The sequence below is a fragment of the Panthera onca genome, chromosome A2 (genome assembly GCF_046562875.1).
Source record: "Panthera onca isolate mPanOnc1 chromosome A2, mPanOnc1 haplotype 2, whole genome shotgun sequence".
Lineage (NCBI taxonomy): Eukaryota > Metazoa > Chordata > Mammalia > Carnivora > Felidae > Panthera > Panthera onca.
The window spans coordinates 116,979,572-117,006,634 of record NC_138340.1 but is presented as its reverse complement, the minus strand read 5'-3'; the positions used below and the strand labels follow the sequence as shown (position 1 = coordinate 117,006,634).

The 27,063-nt window shown below is 39.7% G+C and overlaps 2 protein-coding genes across 3 annotated transcripts in view; both read left to right on the top strand.

Annotated features, from left to right (window-relative positions):
• Positions 1 to 10,771, top strand: part of SPMIP4 (sperm microtubule inner protein 4) — a 43,155-nt gene extending 32,384 nt beyond the window's left edge. The window contains exons 8-10 of the mRNA XM_060632742.3: positions 5,655 to 5,829; positions 6,122 to 6,213; positions 9,890 to 10,771. Of these exons, the coding sequence (XP_060488725.2) occupies positions 5,655 to 5,829; positions 6,122 to 6,213; positions 9,890 to 10,711 (1,089 nt within the window). The 3' untranslated portion in view covers positions 10,712 to 10,771. The remainder of the gene's footprint in view (positions 1 to 5,654; positions 5,830 to 6,121; positions 6,214 to 9,889) is intronic.
• A 7,537-nt stretch (positions 10,772 to 18,308) lies between these two features.
• CYCS (cytochrome c, somatic) lies at positions 18,309 to 20,822 on the top strand. 2 transcript variants are annotated; one of them, XM_060632745.3, is made up of 3 exons: positions 18,309 to 18,417; positions 19,506 to 19,682; positions 19,794 to 20,822. In XM_060632745.3, the coding sequence occupies exons 2-3, from the start codon at positions 19,514 to 19,516 to the stop codon at positions 19,940 to 19,942; spliced, it is 318 nt and encodes a 105-aa protein (XP_060488728.1). In that variant the 5' UTR covers positions 18,309 to 18,417; positions 19,506 to 19,513; the 3' UTR covers positions 19,943 to 20,822. The 2 variants fall into 2 exon arrangements, with proteins under 2 accessions (XP_060488728.1, XP_060488726.1); XM_060632743.3 differs by having other exon boundaries at positions 18,352 to 18,483.
• Positions 20,823 to 27,063: the final 6,241 nt, after the last annotated feature.

The window sequence follows — 27,063 nt, the reverse complement described above, 5'->3', positions numbered from 1 at the left end:
CTGTCCAGCAGACTTCACAGGATATGAGGATTATATGAAGGCTATAAAAAGCACTTTGAAAAATGGAAAGTGCTATAATTTATAAGCATTATTACTCCAACAGAAGTGATTTCCCCTCTTCTGAGTTTCTACAATTATTATAACCAATAACTTTTTACATGTATTTTATATCTTATCAACTCAATTACAAGCTCTCTGAAAGTGGAATATTTTATAATATCTATATTCCCCACAGCACTTTGTATGTAAATATTTTTGACTGATTTATCTGACTCTTCATCCAATGATTAATCCAACTTTCTTAATCTCTTCTAATCTTAATTTTCAATCTTTCAGTTATTCTTCTGGTTTATCCCTAATCCTAATCAAGTTTTGTACTTCGCTGGACAGAAAAATAAAATAAAAATAAATTTGATACTGGGCTTGAAGGCAGTTATCTCATGACTCATCCATTTTTCCCCCTTTAGGATAATACCTATTCTTGTCCTCCTTGCGTTTCACCACTTCACTGGGGAGAGTGGCCAAGGGGTCTTCAACTTTATCTGCAATGTTCTATCTCTGTTAAAGGAGAATATTTTGTATAGTATTTACCTTTCCTGTTGTTAGAGCAGTGGTTCTCAACCTTGGCTGCACATTAGAATCACCTGGGGTGTTTTCAGAAATCCCAGTTCCCAGGCTGTACCCCACCCACATTATAATTGATTACATAATTATAATCAGCATTCTCTGAGGGTGGGAGGAGGCAGAGGGACACTAAGAACTTAAGTAATTCCAGGGGTGCCTTGGTGGCTCTGTCGGTTAAGCATCTGACTCTTGGTTTCAGCTCAGGCCATGATCTCCTGGCTTTGTGGGTTCGAGTCCCGCATCGGGCTCTGTGCCGCCAGCACAGAGCCTGCTTAGGATTCTCTGTCTCCCTCTCTCTACCCCTTCCTCACTTGTGTTGTCTCTGTCTCTCTCAAAATAAATAAATAAACTTAAAAAAAATAACTTAACTAATTCCAGAAATGTATCTCCTGGTTATAAAAAAGAAAACTTCCAGAAACCATATTTTAGTACTTTCTATCTAAGCTGATAAGACAACATGTATAACATTTCGTAAAGAGTACAAATTTTGGGGTGCCTGGCTGGCTCAACTGGTTGGGTGTCAGCTCAGGCTTGACTTGGTTTCAGCTCAGGCCATGATCTCATGGTTTGTAAGTTCAAGCCCCAATTCATTCCATGCTGTTAGCATGGAGCCTGCTTGGGATTCTCTCTTTCCCTTTCTCTCTCTGCCCCTCCTCTGCTCTGTCTCTCTCTCAAAAATAAATAAACTTGGGGCGCCTGGGTGGCTCAGTCAGTTGAGCGTCCGACTTCGGCTCAGGTCATGATCTCAGGGTCTGTGAGTTCGAGCCCCATATCGAGCTCTGGGCTGATGGCTCAGAGCCTGGAGCCTGCTTCCGATTCTGTGTCTCCCTCTCTCTCTGCCCCTTCCCTGCTCATGCTCTGTCTCTCTCTGTCTCAAAAATAAATAAAAACATTAAAAAAAATTAAAAATAAATAAATAAATAAACTTAAAACAAAATTTTTTTTTAAAAGTATAAATTTTAAAGTGGCTCAGCTCCTGGTTCTAAAAATGTGTCAACTGTAGGGGTGCCTGGGTGGCTCAGTCAGTTAAGCACCCGACTTTGGCTCAGATCATGATCTCACGGTTTCTGAGCTCGAGCCTTGCTTCCGGCTCTGTGCTGACAGCTCAGAGCCTGGAGCCTACTTCAGATCCTGTGTCTCCCTCTCTCTCTGCCCCTCCCCTGTTCACGTTCTGTCTCTCTCTCCCTCTCAAAAATAAATAAATAAATAAATAAATAAATAAATAAATAATAAACATTTAAAAATAAAATAAAATTTTTAAAAAAGAAAAAGAAAAAATGAAATAATTTATCAATTGTATAACCCTTGATAATATATTTAATTCTTCAATACCCCAGTCACCTCATAGATAGAACAGGAATAATCATAAACTCTACCTCATAGGGTTGTCTTGAGAATGAAATGCATGTAAAAACACTCAGCACCATATTAGCAGAGAGTAAGCTTATAATAAGTGTAACCTTCTGTCAATGTCATTATTCCAATGATTACAAAACTTTGTTGACCTAGAACATTAAGAAATGGGTGGTCTTGGAAAGGGGAATATTCTAAATAAGAGTTTAACCTTTTAAAAATTAAGTTCTGGGCCTTAATTTTAACACTATTTTAAATGTCATTTTGCTTTCATCCTTTTACATTCCATATATATGAAGCCTGTGCTCTCAAGAGTCACAGAAATCTAGGTACCTCTTTCCCACCCACTCCCCAGAGACACCCTACCTTTTTATCTCTTTGGCCTGACCCAGTTTTCCTTTCCTCAAGAGATTTTGTCTCTTCCTCAAATGGCCAAAGATTTTTTGTTCTATTTCTCAAGAGCCAAAGCATCTGGTCTTAGCTTTTGCAATATGAAAATATTCTTTGGGATAATATCTACCTTGTAATCATCTTTTGAGTAAGATAAAATATAATAACCACAGAGGTCAAGTGACATAAACTTCCCTAACTTTGGACTATCTGAAATATTTTAAGGAACAATTTTAAAAGCCTAACCGAGCCTACTATCCATTATTCCTTATCTGTAAATATTTGGAAAGACCTTTGGCTTCTCTCGCAAAGAGGATCCACTTATACCATCCTTACAGAGGAATGTGGTTTCCTTCTTGAACCACCAGCCCTCTTTCTAATCTAAAGTGCCCATCCCCCTCCTAGAGATATATTTCTCATTCCTAGGACAGTTCCATCTCTATATTGAAAACTGGCCAACTCTTCACTTCAAATATCCCTGACTCTTTACACTCTTCCAAAACACCACAGGTTACAATACAATTTCCCATTCCCTATTTTCTTCCTCTGTGCCCTTGCCTGCATTTTAGTAGATCACTGCTGTTACTTAAACTAGATTAAGACACAAGATTAATCCAGCCCCTCAGAACAATATTTGAAAAAAGTCCTTATTTCTAAGCTCGCTTTGCAAATCATTGTAAAGATAAAGAGAACAGAAAGGGTTTTCTTTAGCCCTGAATAAGCAAACCACATATTAGTTAAAGGTTTATAGAGGTGGTTATTGAATACTTGAGACAGTTTTCTAACAAGTGCCTTTTATCATGACTATTCTATATGTGGAAAATGGGGAGCACTCCAACCTCACAGAGTTGCTATAATCAGCATCACCCTTAGGTCCAGGAATTTTAGAAGGCCCCGTGCCTTTAGGGCCCAGCTCTGGCCTTCCTCTGGCTACACCCCTCCCTATGGGACAGGATGTTTATGGGAACAAGACAATCTGTCCATCTAGAGCCCATGCTCCCCAGGCTCCCACCCCAGACTGATGTTACACTGCAGAATTCCCTAAAAAAATGGCTTTGAATGCAGTACTAGGGCCTTCACGAGGTCTCTTCCCCAGGTCCATCCTCCCAGGGGTTGACAGTGCTCCAAGCCAGTATCTACCACAGGGCCAAAGCAGTTGCCAAGTGATGGCTGTTTGCTGGAAGTAGAGGTAATAGGTATAATGGAGCTTGAACTTGAGGGCCAGGGTACCCTTATATATAAGGCACTTCACCATTTGGGATGGAATTGGGGGTAGGAAGAAAGCAGCAAGTGATGTTGAGGCCAGGGGCCAGCAGCTAGCTCTTTTTGAACCAGTGTCCCCACTGCAGTCTAATAAGTCTAAATTTGAACTTGGTCTTCCAAGTTGTCATGAAGGTATTTTGTCAAGGTAGGAAAATGGAACATATTTATTTAACAGCTTATTTGCTTGATTTATAAATTAAACTATTTAGGAGCACCTGGGTGGCTCAGTCAGTTAAGTGGCCAACCCTTGATCTTTGCTCAGGTTATGATCTTGAGGTTCATGGGACTGAGCCTTGCATTGGGCTCCATGCTGGCAGCATGGAGCCTGCTTGGGATTCTCTCTCTCCATCTCTCTCTACCCTCCCTCCTACATGCACACATGTACATGCTCACTCTCTCTCTCTCTCTCTCAAAATAAATAAACTTAAAAATAAAATAAAGTAGGGGCGCCTGGGTGGCTCAGTTGGTTGGGTGTCCGACTTCGGCTCAGGTCACGATCTCGCGGTATGTGAGTTCGAGCCCCGCATCGGGCTCTGTGCTGACTGCTCGGAGCCTGGAGCCCGTTTCAGATTCTGTGTCTCCCTCTCTCTCTGACCCTCCCCCGTTCATGCTCTGTCTCTCTCTGTCTCAAAAATAAATAAATGTTAAAAAAAAAAAAAAAAAATTTAAAAAATAAATAAATAAATAAATAAAATAAAGTAAAATGAAATAAAGTAAAATAAAATAAAATAAAATAAAGTAAAATGAAATAAAGTAAAATAAAATAAAATGAAATAAAATAAAAAAGTAAAGTAAAATGAAATAAAGTAAAATTAAATAAAGTAAAATAAAATAAAATAAAATAAAGTAAAATGAAATAAAGTAAAATGAAATAAAGTAAAATAAAATAAAATGAAATAAAATAAAAAAGTAAAGTAAAATGAAATAAAGTAAAATTAAATAAAGTAAAATAAAATAAAAGAAAATGAAATAAAATAAAATAAAATAATTTACACTAATAGAATGTAGGGTCTCAATATAGCCCCAGGACCTGCAAACGTTAAGGATAGGCTTTGTTCAGGACAAGTGCATAGTGTTCATGAAAGTTAATTCCATACTTTCCACCACCATCCATACCTCTGCTCTTGCTGTTCCTTTGGCCTCCCTATCTCTGCATGTCCTTCAAGGCCTATTTTCTGTGGTATGACATAACATGGGCTCTTGTCTCCTCCATTCTTCTCTGCTCCCCACTTTACTTTCCTGTTCAGTTAGAATCAATCTCTCCCTCCTCAGAACTTACCAATAATTCTTTCTTGACCTCTTTTATAACAGTTACTTTTCATCTTAGAGTCATTTATGTTCATTCCTTCTCTCCTCTTCTAGCCAATACATCCCTGGATGACTTGTTTCTGGTCCATCCTTGTTCCCTGCCACTACCTTGCATATATAGGTGCTCAGTAAATATTTACTGAGTACGCTCAATCTGAGAAAAAGGTGAATTTCTAAATACCCAAAGAGACTTCAATGAACCTCATTCATTCATTCACTTTTACATACACCTCCTTTTGAAAATACAAAATAAACTCCATTGTAAAGTTATACTGATAGAAGGAAAAATTTTATTTGAATTTAAATGACTTAAACTTCATCAGAAATCCATAAAATATATCAAGTGGTGCCATTTCTGACAAGGAAAGAGAAGTGGGAGACACACAATTTTGGCTGAATTTAGCCAAAGGAGTACCTCAGAACACTTATCTCTAATAAAATTTTACTGGAGGTAGAGTATTCTCAGGGACATTTCTCCAAGGTATGTTATCAGATAGAGTCCGTGCTAAAGCAAAAAACTCATCATTCATGTGATAAAATACTGTGTTTAACTCTAAATATGGTTAAGTTGCAGAATATTAGTGATTAATGAAGAAAAAAATCATATCTGACTTCAGCCTAGAATTTCCTTTATGCTCCTTCTTGCTAAGATAGTGAATCAGCCCTATTCTACTAGATGGCATTAATAAAAATAAACTTTGATGTTCATATTCTAGTTTCCTAAATGTGTTGGAAAGAACAAGCCAGTGTTCTACCCAAAACCTCCTAAAACCTTCGCTCCTAACACTTCTTTAAATTCGTGGGACCCGATTAACTCTCTAAAAGAAGCCAATATACAAAGAAATCTTGAGAGGTCCCACTGGATCACTTCATATGCTCATGATTTTACAGGTATGGGTTTACTTTAATACAAGTAAAAAGAAGAAAATTAGAATATTTGACAAATGCTGTTACCAGCTTGCATCTTCTAATATTTTCCCCTGTTTCTTAACCTGAATACTAATAGAAATTAGGGTGGGTAGTAAGCTTCTCTTAGCAGGGAACTGGGAGGTAAAACTGTTTTCAATTTATTCATTCTAATTATATTACAAAGGGAAATGGGTAAGTTTTTCTATAAAATGTCATTTAAGAGCCATCCTTCATTTACTCTAACAAAGTAATAAGATGTGATGTTTCCATTAAGGTCTGGGGCCCATGAACCCCGTTGAACTGGATGATTACCATGAAAAGGAGAGAGCAGAGTTAACTGGACAGATAAGATTTGACCCAGAGCCTGTAAGTAATTGCAGTCAACTCGCAGTTACATAGGGGGAAAGTATCCAAGTGTTAGGCCTCTTCTTGCTTTACCCACTTTTTATTTGCTTCATGAGTACTGGTGACCAAGCTAACAAAAGGAAAATTTAACTCATTATAGAAGTTAGTTTTGAATTGATCTGAACTGCTTTATTTTTTTTTTTTTTAATTTTTTTTTTTAACGTTCATTTATTTTTGAGACAGAGAGAGACAGAGCATGAACGGGGGAGGGGCAGAGAGAGGGAGACACAGAATCTGAAACAGGCTCCAGGCTCTGAGCTGTCAGCACAGAGCCTGACGCGGGGCTCGAACTCACGGACTGTGAGATCGTGACCTGAGCTGAAGTCGGCCGCTTAACCGACTGAGCCACCCAGGCGCCCCGATCTGAACTGCTTTAAATACCTTTGCCCACTATTACAAAGAACAAGCGAGGTTTCTTTTCCTATTCCCAGTGCTGGTGTTTTGAGGGTTTGGTTTTGTTGGGTTTTTTTTTAAGTTTATTTATTTTGAGAGAGCGAAAGAGCATGAGAGCGCATGAACAGGGAAGGGACAGAGAGAGAGAAGGAGAGAGAGAGAATCCCAAGCAGGCCTGCAGTGTCAGTGCAACCAATGCAGGCCTCAAACTCATGAACTGTAAGATCATAACCTGAGCCGAAATCAAGAGTTGAGAGGCTTAACCAACTGAGCCATCCAGGCGCCCACTGAAATTCTGTTTAAAAAACAGATTTTCTACTATGCTACTGTTGCTAGAATTTACAAAGGAATAGGTTTACAAATGCTTACCCTTTAATGAGATTCTTAATAATTCTATGAACGTTTATATACTTGTATATCTTGTACATTACCACTGCTTTTGAAGAGATAAAGCCTGATATTCACAATTGAGAGTTGGCTAAATTGCAATTGAAAGCCAATAAATTCTCTGCAAATATCAATACAAATTTCTTAATTGATTATGTGAAATGGCCTGAAAGAAATGATCAAGCCCGTTACTGACAGAAATTATAGTCTGTTGGATTACTTATATATACATGAAATAAAATAATTTAACAATAGACATATATGCTATTTTATCTGGGGCCTAGATTTTATCCTCTAAAGCTACACGGTTTTTAAAACAAAATTAGTATTTCCAAAGATATAAACCGTAGAATTTAGACTGAACTGAACACATTTATTTTACATTAGCTTTGGTATTTCCCAAGGTGATAAAAAAATCATAACACCTGAAATAGTTATACAGACTGTGCTTTATCATTCACTGAAGGGTTTTTTTTTACTTTTCACTTGCAACAAATATTCTCTAAGGCTAGAAAGCACTATACATGTACTCCAACATTGTCAAGTGTGTTCATCAACTATCCAGATTTCCACAGATTTGACCCTGTAGAGTCCAGCCCTTCAGGAAGCAGCTTTATCATTTTTACAAAGAAATACATGTACAGTTATATAAAGAATGTTTGCCAAGTATATTATATGCAAAATTATTGTGCAAGTAAACCATCAACTAAATTTTTATTAATAATAAGATAAAATACGCCTAAAATAAAGTTTAAAAGTTTTAGGGGTGCCTGGGTGGCTCACTCAGTCGGTTGTTTCCAGCTTGGTTTCAGCTCAGGTCACGATCTCACAGTTCATGGGTTCGATCTTCGCATCAGGTTCCAAGCTAACAGCACAGAGCCTGTTTGAGATTCCCTCTCCCTGTCTCACTCTCTGTCTCTCTCTCCCCCCATCCACTCTCTGCCCCTCCCCCACTTGTGCATGCATGCATGTTCTCTCTCTCTCAAAATAAATAACTTTAAAAAAATAAGTGAAAGTAAGTTTTAGTGCCTCTTTCTGGTTTCTGACTAAGACATGAATAACAGACTCTGGGAAGGCATGTTTTAGTGGTAATAAGTGTATGAAGTATTTTGTTACAGTAGAATGAAATAAAGATACTAAAAACTGCTTCTTGCATAAAGGGGTCCTGTCCAAGGAGGATATGATATACCCCACACTTTTTTGTTTATGACAAATTTAACAAAGTATTTTAAAGAGCTGGGGTTTCTTCTAGTATCTACTGAAACCTAACTAGCTAAAGGTTATAACAGATTTGTTAATAATAGATGGAAATTCCTCCAACTCTGATAAATTAGGATCCAAGAAGACACTCCTAACTCAGTTTTGTTTTCTACGTCCAAACTCCAGTTACTGTTTTCTCGCCATTCTCATTTTTATTGCCTCTGCTATCGATTCCATTATCACCATCCATCCATTCTGTTAGTTTTTCTTCAACATACTATCTTAAAAATCTTGACAGTTATGGAACGTTGAAATAATTTTACAACTAACATCCATGCACCCGCCACCTAGATTCTACCATCGGCATTTTGCTATACTTACTTTATCACATAATCTATCCATCTTTCCATCTCTTCAGCCACCCATCAATACACTTTATTATGTTTTATGCATTTGAGAGAAATTGCAGACACTAGGATACTTCATCCTTAAACAATCAGCATGCATATCATTAAACAGAGTTCAATCTGTTGCAGCTTTTCTTTTAAGGCAAAATACACATTCAATGAAATTGCACATATTTTAAGTGCATGTTCACTGAGTTCTGACAAACGCGTACACCTTTGTAACCCAAACACCTATCAATACATTAAATATTACCATCATTCCAGAAAGTTTCCCCATGCCCCTTTCTAATCAACTCCTCCCTCTTATTCCTATACCCCCACTGACATATATCTATTAGTAAACTTGTAAATACACTACTTTTGCAGTTACCAGACATGATTCATAATATCTGTAAAATATCTCAAAAAGCACAGATAGAACAAGCCCCCAGCAGACTGCTGTTTAAGACAGCACATCACTGGTCTCAGCATCACTCAAGATGTTTGTTACAAAAGCAGATTCCCGGAGCACCTGGGTGGCTCAGTCAGTGAAGCATCCGACTCTTGGTTTCGGCTCAGGTCATGATCTCACGGTTCATGAGTTCAAGCCCCACATCCTGCAGTGTGAAGCCTGCTTAGGATACTCTCTCTCTCCTTTTCTCTCTGCCCCTCACTCTGCTTGTGCTCTCTTGTTCTCTCTCTCTCAATAAATAAATAAACTTAAAAAAAAAAAAAAAAAAAGCAGATTCCTGAGCTCCACTGCAGAATCACAGTCTCTGAATCACAGTCTCAAGTGGATCAAGCTTAGGAATCTCATTTTCCCCAGCTCCAAAGCTGATTCTGATTCAACCGAGGTTTAAGAACCCTTGCATTGGAAAGCTTTCACTGAGATTTAAATAACCACACATAACCTTCAACATCATCTGTTGGAGATGGCAGAAATTCTGCTCAAGTGATTCTTTTATATCTTTGAACATTTGAAAGCAAAGAGTTCCTACACAGAGGAATTTTTCCATAGCCAAGTGAAAACATCCCCTTTCCCTATCAGCAAAAACCAGTAGAAGAGAAAAACATGTGTTTATTAGGACCCAAATGTCAATGTCTGTAAATAAATAAATAAATAAATAAGCAAACATTGCAATGTGCACTCCTACACCCATTCTACATTTACTCAGTGAAAACAGGTACAAATTTGACCTGCCGTTTGTGGTGATACCCTTACAATGCCAGATTTATTAACTGATTTTCTCCTTTTTATCCCACCACTACAGCAAGAAAAATTCCATCCTGTCTTAAAACCTCCAAGACCCCTAGCAGGACGAATTGCTCGACTGATGCAGAACCGACGGCCTCTGGAGGCTGTTGTCCAGCAGAGACCACATTCCTGTCCAGATTGTACCCCTAGAGTTTTGTGTAATTTTCATACCTTTGTACCCAGTTCTACAGAAATGATGGCACTTAGTGATAACACACTGGCAGGTGTCACCCATAAAAAACAGGAAATTGAAGACAAGATTAAGGAAGAACAAAGTTTGCTATCTACCTATGCATCCCCACCTTGTTACCCAACAAGAGATCTGACTAACGTTTGCGACATAAAAATATCTCCAAAAATCACAGATACTAAGAAGATAAAAGATTTGTACTGGAGACAGCTGGCATTAAAACCCCAACCTATACCTTGCTATAGCCCAAACCATTACATTCAGTATGAGCATCTAAAACCTGCCATACGTGACCCGTGTACTATGTGTCAAAACTCTGTTAGCTTTAGTAAGCCTACTATTTTAGAAAGTAAATCAGACTTGGAAGCTTTTGATTTCGAACACTTTTTAAGTAAGCCAGAAGAAAGGCTGATCTTGAACACAGAAAACAATGAGGAGACAAGACCCATTCTGGGTTGGATTCCTAGAACTGGAGTGGCCAAGCCTCAGACTGACCTGCTAGGGCTTAAGAACTCTTTTTCAAAAACTGGTGCACAAAAACGTTTCCATAAATCAATTCTAGAAGACCATAAAGACCTCAGGGATAAGGAGCATTCAGGGATGAAACACCAATTCTATGGCTATAATTCCTATTATTTCTATAATTGAGATTTTCATCCTTTCCTTCAAAACCCAGCCTCTTGCAAGAAAAGTAAAAATTTAACAGAATTTCTTCCATGTTGTTGGATTCTGTTTTCTAGAAAAGCCATAATGACCTTGTTATGAAGTTTATGTTTTCAGGAATTTTAAGTTAGGATCTAGTCAGAGGAACCCATAAAAAGGGGATGTTCTTACTTCCTGAAAAGTTTAACAATTCGGCAATAAAATATTAGAACCAGAAAATTTTATAGTCTTTAATCTCATTTTCAAATTATACTCCAAGGTAATTTTCCAAAATCATGAAAAACAATGTGTATGACAAAGTTCACATCATTGTTTTCCAGAAATGAGTATTTCAAATTCATATGCCCAGTAATTGACAGATGTCTATACAAACTATAGTACCTTAATAAAATAAATATGTGAACATTGTCCCCTTTTGTAAATGTTTGTACAAACTAACATCAAATACAAAAGACAAAATTCAAATGCCCAGTGAATTGACAGATGGGCAGCTCTATAAACTACATTACCTTAATAAATTAAATATATGGGCCCTTTTTTTTACGTAAACGTGGACAAATTAAGTCAGTAGAAAAAACAAAACCCAAAATGCCTTGCATGCACACATTCAAAGTTGGATGTTTCTTTTCCATTAACCTTCTGATAGAGAAACATAACCAATTTTTTCACGCAGGAAAAAAATGATTTTATTGTGAAGGTCTAGCAGTGGCTTTAATTAGTAACTGGTGAGTTAATTGTGGCACGAAAGGAAGGCATCTTAGTCTACTTGGGCTGCTAAAACAAAACACCATAAACTAGGTGGCTTACAAACAACACTTATTACTCACAGTGCTAGAGGCTAGAAGTCTGAGGTTATATAGCACTGGTAGATTTGGTGAATGGGAAGGGTCTGTTTCTTCCCTGCAGCCATCTTCTCACTATAACCTCACATGGTGTAAGGGGCAGGGGATCTCTCCGGGCCTCCTTTATGAGGGCACTAATCCCATTCATGAGGGCTGTCTTCATGAACTAATCACCTCCTAAAGGTCCCATCTTCTAATAAACCTTAGGCTTTCAACACATGAAATTTGGGGGGACATAAACATGGACACCATAGCAGATGGCTTGATATCAATTATTCTAAAGCCAAATATCATTTTTGGAAGGTATCTACCAAGAGGCTAGCTAACCGTCAAATGCAAGCCAACTCATTTAATGTGCCAACAGGCACATTTTAGACATTGTTTATCATGAAAGTTCATAAGGAATTTCTATGAGTGTTTCGTTGAGATGTCTTTTAATTTTTATATTTCATGATCATGTCATTTAATTACACCTCCTTTCAAACTATTCTGGACTAGGGGTGCCTGGGTGGGTCATTTGGTTAAATGTCTGACTCTTTTTTTTTTTTTTTTACTGTTTATTTGAGAGAAAGAGAGAGCGTGCATGCATGCAAGTGTGCACAAGCAGGGGAGGGAAAGAGGGAGAGGGAGAGAAAGAATCCCAAGCAGGCTCCACACTCAGCACTGAGCATGGAGCCCAACTCTGAGCTCAATCCCATGACTGTGATATCATGACCTGAGCTGAAATCAAGAGTCAGACGCCCAACTGACTGAGCCACCCAGGTACCCCTGAACAATGTTCCTTTATATTCAACCACATATTCATCTATTTTGTTGCTCTTTATTTTTTCTCTTCATCTTTGATCTCTTAATCTGTAATCATTCTCCTTTTGTATAAAGAATACCCTTTAGAATTTCCTTCATTGTGGATATGCTGGTGACAAACTCAGTTTTTGTTTGAAATGTCTTTCTTTCCTAAGAGATATTTTTATTTTGCCAGATGAAGAATTTGATTTGACAGCTACTTTCTTCCAGTATATTGAAGATATCCATATACAGTTCCCTGACTTCCACTGTAGCTGTAGAGAACTCAGTGGTCAGTCTAAGAGTTCTTAGAATGTCAGTGTTTTTCTCATTTTGCTTTTACACTGTTATTGTATTTTTTTTCTTTTTACTGTATTAGGAATCACTGGAATTCTTGAACTATGGATTGATATCTTTCACTCAAATATAGTTTCTACCCCATTTTCTCTTCTCTCCTTCTGGGACTCCACTTAAAAGTACATTATCCAAGGGCACCTGGGTGGCTCAGTCAATTAAGCGTCTGACTTCAGCTCAGGTCATGGTTCATGGGTTCAAGCCCCGTGTTTGGCTCTGTGCTGACAGCTCAAAGCCTGGAGCCTGCTTCAGATTCTGTGTCTCCCTCTCTGTCTGCCACTTCCCTGCTCCTGTTCTATCTCACTATCAAAATAAATAAATATTAAAATTCTTTTTAAATAGTACATTATACGTTATCTTGGTATCTTCTTCATTCTGATTATTTTTCAGTTCTAAAGTTTCTATTTGACAGTTTGTTCAAATCTGCCATTTTATTTTATATATATACTTTCCAGTTCCCTTCTAAAATATTCAAGCCTGGCTTTTATGTTTAGAACACAAATATTTTACAGTCTGATAATTTTAAAATCTGGAATCCCTATGACCTTGTTCTTGCTTCTGCTAGTTCTCACTCATATCATGGAGTTAAAAATTATCTTTCTTTCTTTGCTGAACACTTTAAAAAGTTTATTTGTAAGGGTGCCTGGGTGGCTCAGCCAGTTAAGCTTCTGACTCTTGGTTTCAGCTCAGGTCATGATCTCACAGTTCGTACATTCAAGCCCCACATCAGCCTCTGGAGAGCCTGCTTGGGATTCTCTCTCTGCCCTCTCCTCTCTCTCTCCCTCACCTCCCTCTCTCTCAAAAATAAACATACATTAAAAATAAATAATTTGAGATTTAGGGTGACATTATAATCTTCCTGAATTTTCATTTGGTTCTGCCAGGTGCCTGAAGGCAACATAATTCCTTATTCCAAGTTCAAAATTTGAGGTATCCTTGGCCAACCACTAAAGTCAGGCTGCAGACCTTGTAGGATCAGTGTTTCTTCCAGTTCACCTTCATTTCCAGGCTGCAGGCCTTTGAAATGCTGACCTACAGCTAGGGTTGTTTACCAGGCACCAGGTTCGACAACCTCTGCAAACCCTGAATTGATACTGTAGGTATCAATTTTTTTTTGAGAGAGAGAGAGAGAGAGAGAGAGAGTGCATGCAGGATCAGGGGAGGGGCAGAGGGAAAGGGAAATAGAGAACCTTAAGCAGGCTCCATGCCCAGTACATAGCCCTACACAGGGCTCCATCTCACAACTGTGAGATCATGACCTAAGCCAAAACCAAGAGTTGGACACTTAACCAACGGAGCCACCTAGATGCCCCAAGACACATACATTTTCTATATACAGATACAGATAGCAATATATCTAATGACTAATAGTGTGTCCAATGATCCCTGCAGCCTAGTATTTACACCCTTTTGAAGGCTCCTTTTACATTGTACCACAATCAATGACCAATAAAACAAGTATGTCACTTCTAAGATTTACAAAAGGTTATAAAGGACTGGCATCTACCTTAGCTTCTCTATCTCAGTTTCTGGGAAGCAAGCTTCCATGGGGTAAGCGGTCCCATTCATAGGCCTCTAACCAAGAGCCAACAAGGATCTGAGGTCTGACAACCATATGAAATGAATTGGAATTGAATTCTCCAGCCCTATTTGAGCCCTCAGATAACTGTATCTCTGTTCAACAGTATGACTACAAATTCAAATTCTGAGCCATAGCCAAAACCCAAATAAGCTGCTTCCAGAGAAGCTGTAAGATAATAAATGTTTTGCTTATCATATTGTATGTAGTTTATTTCAATGACTATTATTTTTACTTATACAAATCAGCTTTCGCTCTTTTTAAAATCGGCCTGGTTGTTTTGGATAGTCTCTTATTCATTGCAAATGCTTTTGTTCCCTGCTTTTGTCTAAATATTTTAAATGTCATTTCATATTACACATTGTAAAGGTAAATAAAAATTATTTTCTGTTTTTAAAAGAAAATAAGACCATTTCTCTTCTTTCCCCCTTCTAGGAGTGTTTCCTATGAAAATCTAAAGGGCCAGAGTCCTCATTCTAGCCTTTAAGAGTATAAAAGAGTCTCTCAGAGGTCTGGGTTTTATGCTTTTTGGTAGGTAAACATGAAGGGAGGTAGAGTGTCACCTTAAAGCTTAATGTAAGTGTAACTTTGTTTCTCAGGAAAATAAGTTTTATTATTCTTTTGGATGAGGACAACTAATTAAACAAACGGCTACCCCAATTCCTGAGTGAACTTAAGGTAAAAGAATGTGAAAAAAAACCCTCAACCAAGAAGGATCTAATCATAAACTGTGATAAGTTCTCCTATGGAAAAAGGGTCACCATTAATACAAATAATAAGCAATAATTGTGCGCCCAAAGGGAAATAGGCTACTATTGATCCTAAAGCCTCATGTTCTATGCTAGCTAAAAACAGCATGGTATAAAAGGATTATAATTAATTTAGCTTAATTGTGTGAGATTTTATTCTGATTTGGTAGTTTCTTGTGGACTACATACGTACAACCACTTTATTGTGCTTACTCAACAGTGAACAAGTTTTCTTTCCTCATACGGTGATGTGAGGAGATATCTTTCTCAGTAAGATTTTTACTTCCCCAGTGACATCTAATAGTTCCAACACCTATGGTCATCTGTGGTGTAACTTTGCTCTTTGTTGTTTTTTCATAATGATCTCATGCTTGGCACTTCTTAAGAGTACGGAATCCTGAGGGCCTGGGTTAAAATATTCCTCTGCAGATTTATGTTTTCTTCTGTGAGACACCAGAACATACTGCTCATCCACGACTACTGTATTAATTTTTCAGCGAGAGTTTCTCAGACCATGCAGGTAGGGTAAAATCAAACCTGCATGAGGGCTGACCCATGGTTATGAATGCACAGAGGATACCTCTTCTTCTCACTCAGTACTTAAGGCCAAGCCGGACAAGACTAACCTGGTTCTTCCCTTTTCCAGGGAGATTGTATTTTATCCTTTAGGTTCAAGTGTTTCAGCATTATGCAGGGGTCTCAGCCAACCTTACCTCTCCATCCCCCCTACTGTCACCTTTTATGAGCTTTACTCTCATTCTGCTGAGCTGCTCCTAAAGCCTAAAGCTCTTTTACTTCAGCAAAAGTCCCTCAGGTGGTCCTAAAGTGAGCTTAAGCTTATCACATTCCTTTTCAGTGCTTGTTCCCCACCTCAGCCCTGCCTCCAACCAGGAGATTTCCCTTTCTTTCTTGCGACCTCGTATATGTTTTGATTTGGAGGAGGGTGGTATCTTATTAGATCTTTTTCATCAGGAGGGATTTTAAAAGTATGCCATCCATTCTATTGCTGGAAGGAAAAAGCTACGGCATTTGCTTTGTAATAGTTATGCTCCTTACCAGCCACTATCCTACGGGATAAGAGGAAGATAGACTGAACAGATATAACATATGAATATAACAGAGAACAAGTGCAAAATATTGTCGTTCCCAACTAATTCTCTCAGGTATCCTGAGTTAACTGTAAATACTATGAGTCTCTTCCAAACCTAAATACATAAATATTATAACACATAATTTACGGTATCTGCTTTACTACAGCAATGTGCCAAGTGTTTACTTTTGTTCTTTCTTTTTCATCTTCCCATTACATTCAAAAACAAGGCTCTTTATCTACAATGTCCTTAATTAAAAGTACTAAGAACTTTGCTTTCCATTCTCCCCTTCATAGGAATAAATTTTAAATGACATCAATTCATTTAGCCAACTGATTTAATGCTACATCTATATGATCTGCGGTAATAGCACAATATTCTCCATGAGTCAACTCTTCTACAAACAAAGACTAATAACTTCTGATGCCATGAACAAAACAGATTTTGATAGGACTATACCTATTTAAGGACCACACATTCCTTGGAGGAATATGGGTGACGCTATCAGTACTTGGCTTCAAAAGAACAGGTGTTCGAAATTTGCAAGGTGTTGTTAAGTTTGGTCTTTTAAAAACTTGGTTAGCCATGGGGTGCCTGGCTGGCTCAACTGGTAGAGCATGCAGCTCTTGATTTCAAGCTCTTGATTTCAGTTCTTGAGTTCAAGCCCCATATTGGGTGTAGACATTACTTAATAATAAAATCTTAAAAAAAAAGATTACTTAAAATAAGTAAATAAATACTTGGTTAGCCAAATGACCCTACTTCAGAAGTAAACCTAAATAATCACTATCTTGGTCCCATCCAAAAGCCACAAATGATCTTGAGTAAGTGTGATTTCTGCTGGTTCACAGCACACTTCTGGAGCAGTAGTGTGTGCAATTAGAGAGAGGGGGAACTGGCAGTCAGGACACAGAAAATAAAAAAAAAATCCAGTTCTACAGGGAGATGCGTGCTCTGGAGCAGAAATCACAGTATCAGTGGTTTGGAAGGAGTGTAAGGTAATCTAGTATCTATTGCTTAAATTGGGAGCAGGAAGAAGGTTGCGGAATGTAAGCTCCACCAGAGAGTCCTCAACGATTTACTCCAGGTACAGAATATGCACTCAACAAACACATGACTGAATGAATATGGCAGTGCTAGAATATGAAAGTTGGAAAAAATCATTCAGAACTCGGGGGCTAAATTAGAGGGCCACGGGAGTCCAGAAGAAATTTCCCAGTGATATAATTGAGCATGACAGGAAGGGGAGCTAGTTCGAAAGGAAAAGTATGATAACTGGAAACTGGGTTATCAAACCTGCATTTCTAATGTGATTCCAGCCCCGTATCTTATTTGAACATGACATTCAACCCTAGGTTAAATGAGATGCAAATCCGCCGTAGATTTCCAAGAATTCTCTAACCATGTAAAAATTGTTACTTCCTAACGTTGCCTGAACATCCTCCTTATTCTGCACATGGACGCGAGGGAGAGACGGGTGTTGGCAGAGAGCAAACAGGCAGGTGAGGGGCCAGAGCTACAATCTAGTTTTTGCCGCAGCTGCTGCTGCACCTGCCCCATTCCTCAGTCTTGGGGCATCCATCAAGGGGATATCTGAAAGATGACTCAAAGTATCGGAATGGAGGCGAAACAAGAACACGTCAGGAGCTCGGGTCCAACTCTCATAACTCCGGTTCCAGGGTATTCTTTGTGGGTGCGGCTGGCGCCAGCCGTGGAACCACGACAGACGCTGGGTAAAGGTCGCCAGCTGAAAAGATGGTAGCCAGGAGACCTCTACGTACAACAGATTTGGGGCGTTCCCCTCTGGGCAGGCAAAACGCCCCCTCAAGGCGCATTACGTCAACGAGCACAAGAGCAGTTACCTTAGCAGGATAACGCCCTCAGTCCACCACGCGACTCCGCTCCACCCTCCCCGGGGCACCCGCAGGCACACACAGGCCGAACGGTGACGTCAGCCCTTCCTGGCACCGCCTCGATGTCGTACTTCCAGTGGCCTGTCGTAATTGCCGGCAAGAGAGGCCTCGAGCAGAAGGGCACGCTCGCGGTACACCTTACCCTGCTAGCCGGCATACGCGCAGGTCGTTGGCGCAGGCCCCGGAGACCGAAGCCAATGAGGCGCGGTGACATCACTGCGTATCAGGCGGCGCAGCCGCACTCGGGCCGCGAGGGGGCAGAGCGAGTTCGGTTGCACCAACACCGGTACTTAGGCGCGGACCGGCGTGTCCTTGGACTGAGAGAGCTGGACGTCCGGCTTGAGAGCGGGCACCTTCTTTTCGCGCGCAACCAAAGAGCGGTGAGCGCAAAGCGAGGAGGCCGAAGCGGGCGGGAAGCGCAGCCGTAGGAGCACGCAATTGCGTTGGTAGGTATGCGGGCGGGGCCGAGGTCAGTGCCCGGGTTCTGCGAGTGGGGCCCACGCGGGGTCAGTAGGCCCAGAAGTGAAGACCCCGGACTTTGGCCAGCCAGACCCCGGTGGGCTACGGCTTGAAACGGGGTGGAATCCCAACTAAGTGAGGGAATGGGTCAGTCAGGACTCTGAAAGCCCAAGGCGACTTGGTTGCGGATCCGATGGAGACCCCAGCTTTCGTAGTCGGGGCTGAGGGTTGTAGACGCGACCGACGGGACTTCCCGGGATGAGGGCGGGACGGTGCGCAGCGCCTCACGTTCTTCATGGAGAGGAAAAAACTGCTCCTCCAAAAAGGGGTCATTTTTCTTCTTGGTTACCTGTCGCTTCTCCCCTTAACCTGCCTAAGCATCTCAGGAAGTTAAGTTTCATCAGTCTCCTTGAAACCAGCCTGATTGGGTGACCTCGTGGTCGCTTCCAGAGATCCCAGAGCGGGGTTCCTTGCGAGACCTCAGCCCCCTGCTGCCCTCCCACTCACAACAGCAAGACAGTTTGTAGTGACCTGAGCAGGCCGAATCAACCATGATTTCTATTTTTTTTTAAATATATTTTGATCTCTCCTGAGACGTGGCTTCAAACTGTAGTATGAATAAATAACTAGGCTTTCTTAAAAGTTGAAATTGCGGTAGTTTGGGTTTAATGTAACCATGGTTTTCAACGTATTCAGATTTGTGACTTTTTGTGACCTTGACCTCAACTTTTGAAATGGTTTTGAACTAGGTTCCCTCTTTGCTTACTTGGGTTTTAATTCTGTCACTTAGACACACATAGATGTGTTTTTAAGGAAGTTCTCCTTCCCTGTTTTTGGTACTAAAGAGTCTGTTGCAAGTGTACCAATAAGTAAAATGGGATTTACCCTGGTGCTCAATATCATATCATAGGTTCAGATTCGCAGTGGATGAGTAAGTGTCCAGAGTGATCACTGATTTCCATGGGACTTTTACTTGAAGGAAGTAAGTAATTGAGTGTTTCGTTTTTAGATTTAAAAATGGGTGATGTTGAGAAGGGCAAGAAGATTTTTGTTCAGAAGTGTGCCCAGTGCCATACTGTGGAAAAGGGAGGCAAGCACAAGACTGGGCCAAATCTCCACGGTTTATTTGGGCGAAAGACAGGCCAAGCCCCTGGGTTTTCTTACACGGATGCCAACAAGAACAAAGGTAAGGCGGGACAGTTGTAAAATTACAGAAGCACAAATTGCATGAATATAACCAACGGTAAGACCTTCATCGGGAGTGTAAAATACTTAACATACATTCCTCCTTGTTTAGGCATCACCTGGGGAGAGGAGACACTGATGGAGTATTTGGAGAATCCCAAGAAGTACATCCCTGGAACAAAAATGATCTTCGCTGGCATTAAGAAGGCAGGGGAAAGAGCAGACTTGATAGCTTATCTCAAAAAAGCTACTAAGGAGTAATAGTTGGCTGTTGCCTTATTTATTACAAAACAAAAATGTCTCATGACTTTTTTTATGTGTACCATATTTAAATTGATCACATACACCAGAATTCAGATCATGAATGGCTGATAGAATATTTCTTTTGGACAGTCCTGATTTAAATAAGATTGGCTTGTGGTTAAATGAATATGATTCACTTTTTGACCTTTGATAGTAATTCTGGTTCAGCAAGTGCTGTCATTGTTTTCCCCTTTGAATATGATTGGAATTGATTAGATTGTTGAGCTTTTCACAGAGATGGTAAATGCCATCTCTAAACTTACAGGAGATTGGTTTTATATTTAGATTTATATAACTGGTTATATTAATATATTTAAATACTGAGGAAATCCCTTCACTGTATCAGAACAGCAAGACTCAGCTGTGTTTCAAAAGTTGTGTTAGCCTGTTAAAGGCAAGGGCTGAAGATAAGCTGGCAATGTCCACTTTATCTTTTTAGTCTTAACTATGCCAATTTAATTAAAATTCCCTGCATTTAAAATGTTGCCTTTTACTTAATGAAAGGCATTTTAGTGTGGTTTATGTATAATATTAAATAAACAATAGTAACACTTCTCACATTTTATAGATGATCTGTAAGGTCAGATGCTTTTAAAAGTCAGTGTGATAAGTTATAGCAGCAGATTTGGCCTGTGAATTCTTTACTAAGTTATAATTCAGGATTGTCTTCTAAATAGCTATTCAAAAATACAACTGTGGAATTACCATATATGTATGATTGGTAATGGTGCTTTTGCTAACTCGTTAGAAGGGTTAAAGTAGAGGAGATATATCATCAGCACAAATTTGTAAATTATGTGATAAGGCTTAAGATAATTAAAAACAAAGTCACAGATCATGATTTTTCTAATGTGCTTGATTTAATGACTGATGCCAGAATTTAAGTACAACAGCCCTAGGTGCTGATGGAGCAGTGTTACTAATAGTGTTAGATTGTGTGCTTATTCCTCTAGGACAGTCTGAACTAGAACAACACTTCAGTGATTCATCCTTAGAGTTTCTTTGGCCAGAATGAGCCCTCAGACTTTCATATGTGGATAAAACAACATGCTTCTGGTCACAGTTTTGTGGTGTGTGACTATAATTTTTGTACAAGTTATTTCATACATGGTCCATGCCCTAACAATTAGAGAGACCCTGGCCATTTTATGGAGGTGGTGAAATTCTCAGTGAAAGAAACTGACAAGCTATCTCTGAGACAATAAGGAAACTGGGAAGAGGCCTTGTCTGTCAATGGTTTCAAAGACGATGGGGATGATTAGATAGCTTGTTGAGGCCTGGCAAAGCAGTTTGTCATTTAACCTTGTTTTCAATCATTGGAAAAATGTAAGTAAGCAAAGAAGTCAAACAATTTGGGAAAGCAAAAGAAGGCCTACTGTAATCAGAGGTAACACCTTTGTAACAACTTGATAACTGCAGAAGTTAGTGGTATTCAGAAACAGTCTAGCCATTTAGCTTATAAGAATTCTAGATCAATATGGGAAGACATGGAGTCCAGGGGGCTGATTTACTCCTGTGCCTCCTACATCAACAGAAGCCTATGTTGACAGAGATACTTGAGTACCTGCTGTCTTCTAGGACAGTTATACTCAGTAAGTGCATCTGGTGATTCATACATAATGTAAATGATCCTAAAACTAATTCAAAAGAAATTCCCAGTTATGAGGTATACATGCTCTTTTAGAAATCAATAGGATAAAAACTTTATTTTGAGAGATAGAGGGAGAGAGAATCTCAAGTAGGCTCCATGCTATCAGCACAGAACCCAACACAAGGCTCCATCCCAGGAACCATGAAATCCTGATAAAGCCAATATCAAGTCATGCTCAACCAACTGAGCCACCAGGTACCCGGAGAGCCAGATGCTTTTAAGTTTTTCTTCCCAGTTCCATCTACACCATGGATTTCGTCTAGAACAGCACTGTCCTATAGAATTTTCCGTGATGATGGATTGTACTTGTGCTATCCAATATAGTGCCAGTAATAAGCCCTTGAAAAATGGCTAGGTGTATATAGCTATAAATGGCTACCTTATATGACTGTTGTTGAGCATTGACACCTGTGAAAGCTCTGGACTGGTGAGCACCAGAATACTTTACATTCACGTCAAATTCCTTGAAAGTCACAGTGAAAAGTTGACCTCTTCCAAGGTTAGCAGTGACCTAATTGTCATGTCTAGTTCTTTTCTGTTCTCAATAGTTATGATGATCTCTAGGACTTTTGACACACTTGACTTCTCTTTTACTCTCCCTTGGTTTAGGTTTCACACTCAACATGGAATAAAATACAGGCATCATAGAATCTTTATGCACATGTAGCTTTAATAGGTTGGTAACTCATATACATTGTTTTGCATGACATTTTACCCAAATCCTAGCCCTATGATTCAGATTGCTTTATAAAGTCCATTCACTTTTCAGTTTAGCTTCAGTACCTCGTAAGGTGTATCATCTAGTAGCCTCTTTACAGCACTCACACTTCCTTTTCTTACTAAAGACCACATTCTCCAGGCCTCTAAACCTCTGCAGCCCTCACAGGTGGAGCCTGCTTGTTCTTTCACACTGTCCACAGCAGAGATCATCGTGGTCTTGGCACCTTCCAGACTCCTCTTACTCTCACAGACAGAACTACCTGTGTGAGATTGAGGACATCTTTGTGGACCCTTTCCTGTTTTCTGTACTTCAGGACCTTCACTACGTTTGCTAAGAATTTACATGCTCCATTCTCACTCTTGAAATAAAATTATACTGGTAAGAGCTACATAAACGTGAATGAATGAAAAAAAAGTGAATGAATGATCTGTCTTTAATGCCACTATAACCTCAAAACTTTTTACTTGATTTTAACTCTTCTCTGCTGCTCTCCCATAGCTGCAACTTAGACTTGTCGTTGCTCCAGAACTTCTCCACTTCTCAATTTTGAAATCCCATTATACAACCTCATACTACATGTCTCTCTTCTTCGTGTCTCTCTATTGTTTCCTTTTACTCCTCAAAATCCCAGTCCCTACTCGTTCCCTTGTGGTTTCCTTCCATAGCCAACTTTTCAGCATATCTTTTCAGTCGGTGCATTGCCTACATCCAATACCATTGTCACCGGTTGCTTTCTGTAGCATCTCCTCTGCACACACCCAGCCTGGAAGCAGCCCAGCCATCTGCTTTCTCCACTTCCACATCTGATCTGAGCATTATTGAAGAAAATCACATACATCTGCCAACTGGCACCACTGTAAACATACCTCTGATTCAACGGAACTAGCAGAAACTCTGTGCAACTGTTTTTTTATGTAACCATTCTTTCCCAGTCTTCCTCATGGTTAATTTACAAAATCATGCTCCTCAAGTTTCTCTCACCTCTCTTCTCCTGTTCTCACAGTAGATGGCCTTGCCTCCCATTTCAGATATGAATTCTTTACCCCTGGCTACAAGGAAGGGCTTTGTTCCCCACCCCCCACCTTCAGCCATGTTCTTAATTCAGATATGTTTCAGAATGTTCAGTTACATCAAGAGGAGCTCCAGATGTTACACTTCCTCCAGCATGGTCCGTGTAACACCCATTCCCAACCCTCTTCTGCTTCTCTCTCCCATAGAAGTTTGAAGAGCTAACTGCTTGCTTTCAGTTCAGTGCAGGAACTTCACAGTGCAGCGAGCCACAATTCAACATAACAAATATCACTAAGTTCTGGAAATTACAGCTTTCCTTACTCAGTTTAATGAAAGTGTAACTGGGCATGGGCAATACATCTGGACCGAGAAATTAAAAAAAGAATCTTTACAATTTGGAAATATGCAGGTTTTCTAAGTCACCAGCCCGAGTTAAGGCATATGGTATTGTCAGATGAAATTTTTTATACTTTTTACTGGTGAGAGTTGGAAGAAGATAGCCCAGGGATCTGAGCCCTCTGCAGACCCTGCTTGATGGAATTCTGTACAGTAACATTTGTGCCTTAAGTTAACTCATCTGTAAACTGTCATTAATTACATTAGCCCTGAGGGTTATAAGGATTAAACAAGAGAATGTGCTTGGTATATTGCCTAGCACTCAAACACTCAAATGTTAGCTAATTTTGAACTGGGTGGGCAGTATAGTTTGTCAAATTAACAGCTGGGCAGATTGCATGGAAGGGAGGCCAAGATGAGGCTTCTAAAGAAGTGATATAATGGAAGAGAAGTGCCTGGAATTAGAGATTTGTATCCGTGACTCCGGCCCATACTAATAACTGACCAGGTGATACCTCATTCCCTTTTAGCGACCAGGACCAAGAATGCATGAAGTGCAATATCCAACTCCATTTAGCTTTTCCAGAGAGGTCAGAGACATGTGGTCAAAAGGTTAAATGGGCACCTAATTTTCATACACTCATCTTGTGTGTCTAGTTTTTCTAGTAACCTAACAAAGACATAGTTGTTAATACTCTATTTACTGGGATTATGCTGGCTCTAGTCAACTTCCGAAGCTTTAAAAGTAATCTCAACAAGGAAGGAGACATTAAGATGGGACCGTGTGCATTAAAGGCAGTTTAGAGGGTAATGTTTAGTAGACTGACTCCAGCCCTCCATGGTTGCACCTCCCAGGATTTGTCTGGAGGCCTAATCCAGGTCATAGTAGGGTACCACCTGCAAGGCCCCTGTCCAAAGAACTAGTGCTTCTGTTTCCTGTCTTGGCACAGTGGTTGCTAACTTGTCTTGAGCGATATTCCATAGTTGTATTTTTAAAGAATGTTGATAATGGAAACCAGCGCCTTGTATAATTCTTGGATGGGGCATGTGTGATGTAACAACACTATTCTAACAAACAAACACTTATGTGCCTAGAGATAGTATGGGAAAAGATCTGTGGGGACAGTTTCTAATTTGTGAGTCTCCTGAATCAGAGTAGGTTAAGATATTTAGTTTCTTGGTATGTACATAAGGGGGAAAGGGATTTTAAAGAATGAATGCTTGGTGGAAAAAACAGGAAGGGCTTGCCTGTTTTGCCCCTTCCCAACGTGGTATCTCTCAAGATAAAGTAAGGAAGGAGGAAGGAGGGCCTTTTTTATTGTAAATCAAGGTCAGGTAAAGACTCCAGTACTCTTTTATAGCATAATAAAACAAAATGAAGCTTGCATATGCCAGATATGTAGATAACCTGTCTGAAAATTCTGGTAGCTCTCTTTCTATTCTCCACCCTGAAGTTGATCAAGCTGTTCACAACCAAGGCCTCTATTAGAAGATCCGACAGAATTCAGGCAAGGTGTAAGATTTTCTAATAGACCTCAGCTGGAGAAGTCCCCTTTACCCATGCTGGTTTTCCAGCAGAATCTATTTTGAAAGTGGACAGCCAACCTATACCCTTGGCCTTCATGCAGGTACAATTTCTGAATCCAACAATTTTTTGACAGGGAACTGTCCTTCAAGACACAGCTCCAAACTCCCCACCCTTGGTTCCTGTGGTCTTCTACTGATCATTCCTTCTCAGTTTCATTTATAGAGTCTTTTGGGGTTTTTGCTTTTTGTTTTTGTTTTTGTTCATTCTCAGACTACTCTTTATGTATTTGATACCCATTCTCTCCTACATTTTTAGGACCAGAACCTTGATTTTTTTTGTTTTTAGGGTGGTAATGTACTTATAAAAGATTACACTCCAACTTCCCTAGGTGCGGTCAGTGGGTCAAATGGAAGTCAGTTGGGTGGGTCTTAACAGGAAATCTTTTTTTAGAAAGATCTGACTCAGCTAGGAGGACTGCCCTTTTACCCCTTCTCTTCCTGCGTAGAAACTAGATGGGATGGTAAAACTCCGGCGGCCATTTTGGACTACATTGCACCATCGAAGACGGAAGCCATACACCTTAGGATGGTGGAGCGGAGAGAGAGAAGGAACTAGCACAGTGATGATGTTACCAGCCCAGACTTCTTTAATAGTTTGATAAACTTCCTTCTTATTTAAGCCATTGTTATTTTCAGTTTCTGTTATATGCAGCTGATTCTCATCCTAACTGATGCCCACCCCTTATGTGATATTGGTGTTCCCACAGTTATTCCTTTCATAATATCTTTCTTTACATTCCCCTTCTACCCCTCCCCCCCCGCCCCCCCCCCCACACATATCCACACACATCCCAGTGACTTCTTATCTTTATCTACAGTCCAAATCCCTCTTGAGCTCAAAAGCCATACACTCAACTGCCTTTAAGACATCTTTATTTGCCTTACCCCCTGGGCACAGTGGTAGTATGAATAAAGGCCACCTAAATATGTCCATGCCCTAATCCGTGGAACCTATGAATGCTACCTTATATGGCAAAGGGGACTTTACAAATGTAACCAAGTTAAGAATCTTGAGATGAAGAATTTATCCTGAATTATTTGGGTAGGCTTGATGAGTTAGAGAAGAAGGCAATATGACAATGGAAACAGAGATTGGAGTGATGTGGCCACAAACCAGGGAATGCTGGCAGCCTCTAGAAGCTGGAAGAAACAGAATAGATTCCCTTTTGGAATCTCCAGAAGGAAACAGCCCTTTCAACACTTTGGTTTTAGCCTGCTGAGACTCATTTTGGAATTTTGACCTCCAGGACTGTAAGATAATAAAGTTTGAGATAATTTATTACAATGGCAATAGGAAACGGATACAGGCACCTCAAACCTGACATATCCCAAAATAAATTCATTAACTTTCCCCCCAAACCTGATCCTTTTCTATTTCCTATCATGATTGTTATACAATCCAAAATATGAAATATATGAAATCAGTCATATATTCTCGATTTGTCACACTCTACCATCCTTCACTTATCACTTTGTATTTTCGTTTCTATACATTAATTGTCATTCAAATCAATTCCTAATTTGTCTGCATTATCTTCCATCTGTACTGTTAGAGTAGTACAATGGTTCTCAGCTGGGGGTGAATTTGCCACCTTGGGCAGGGGAGGAAGACATTTTTGTCTCCAAAAATGGAGACATCTTTGGTTGTTATCACTGTGTAGGGGTGCTGTTGGCTGGCATCTAGTGGGTGCAGGCCAACGATGCTACTGAACACCTACAATACACAGAACAGCCCCACAACAAAATTTCCTGGTCTAAAACGTAAAGCCAAGA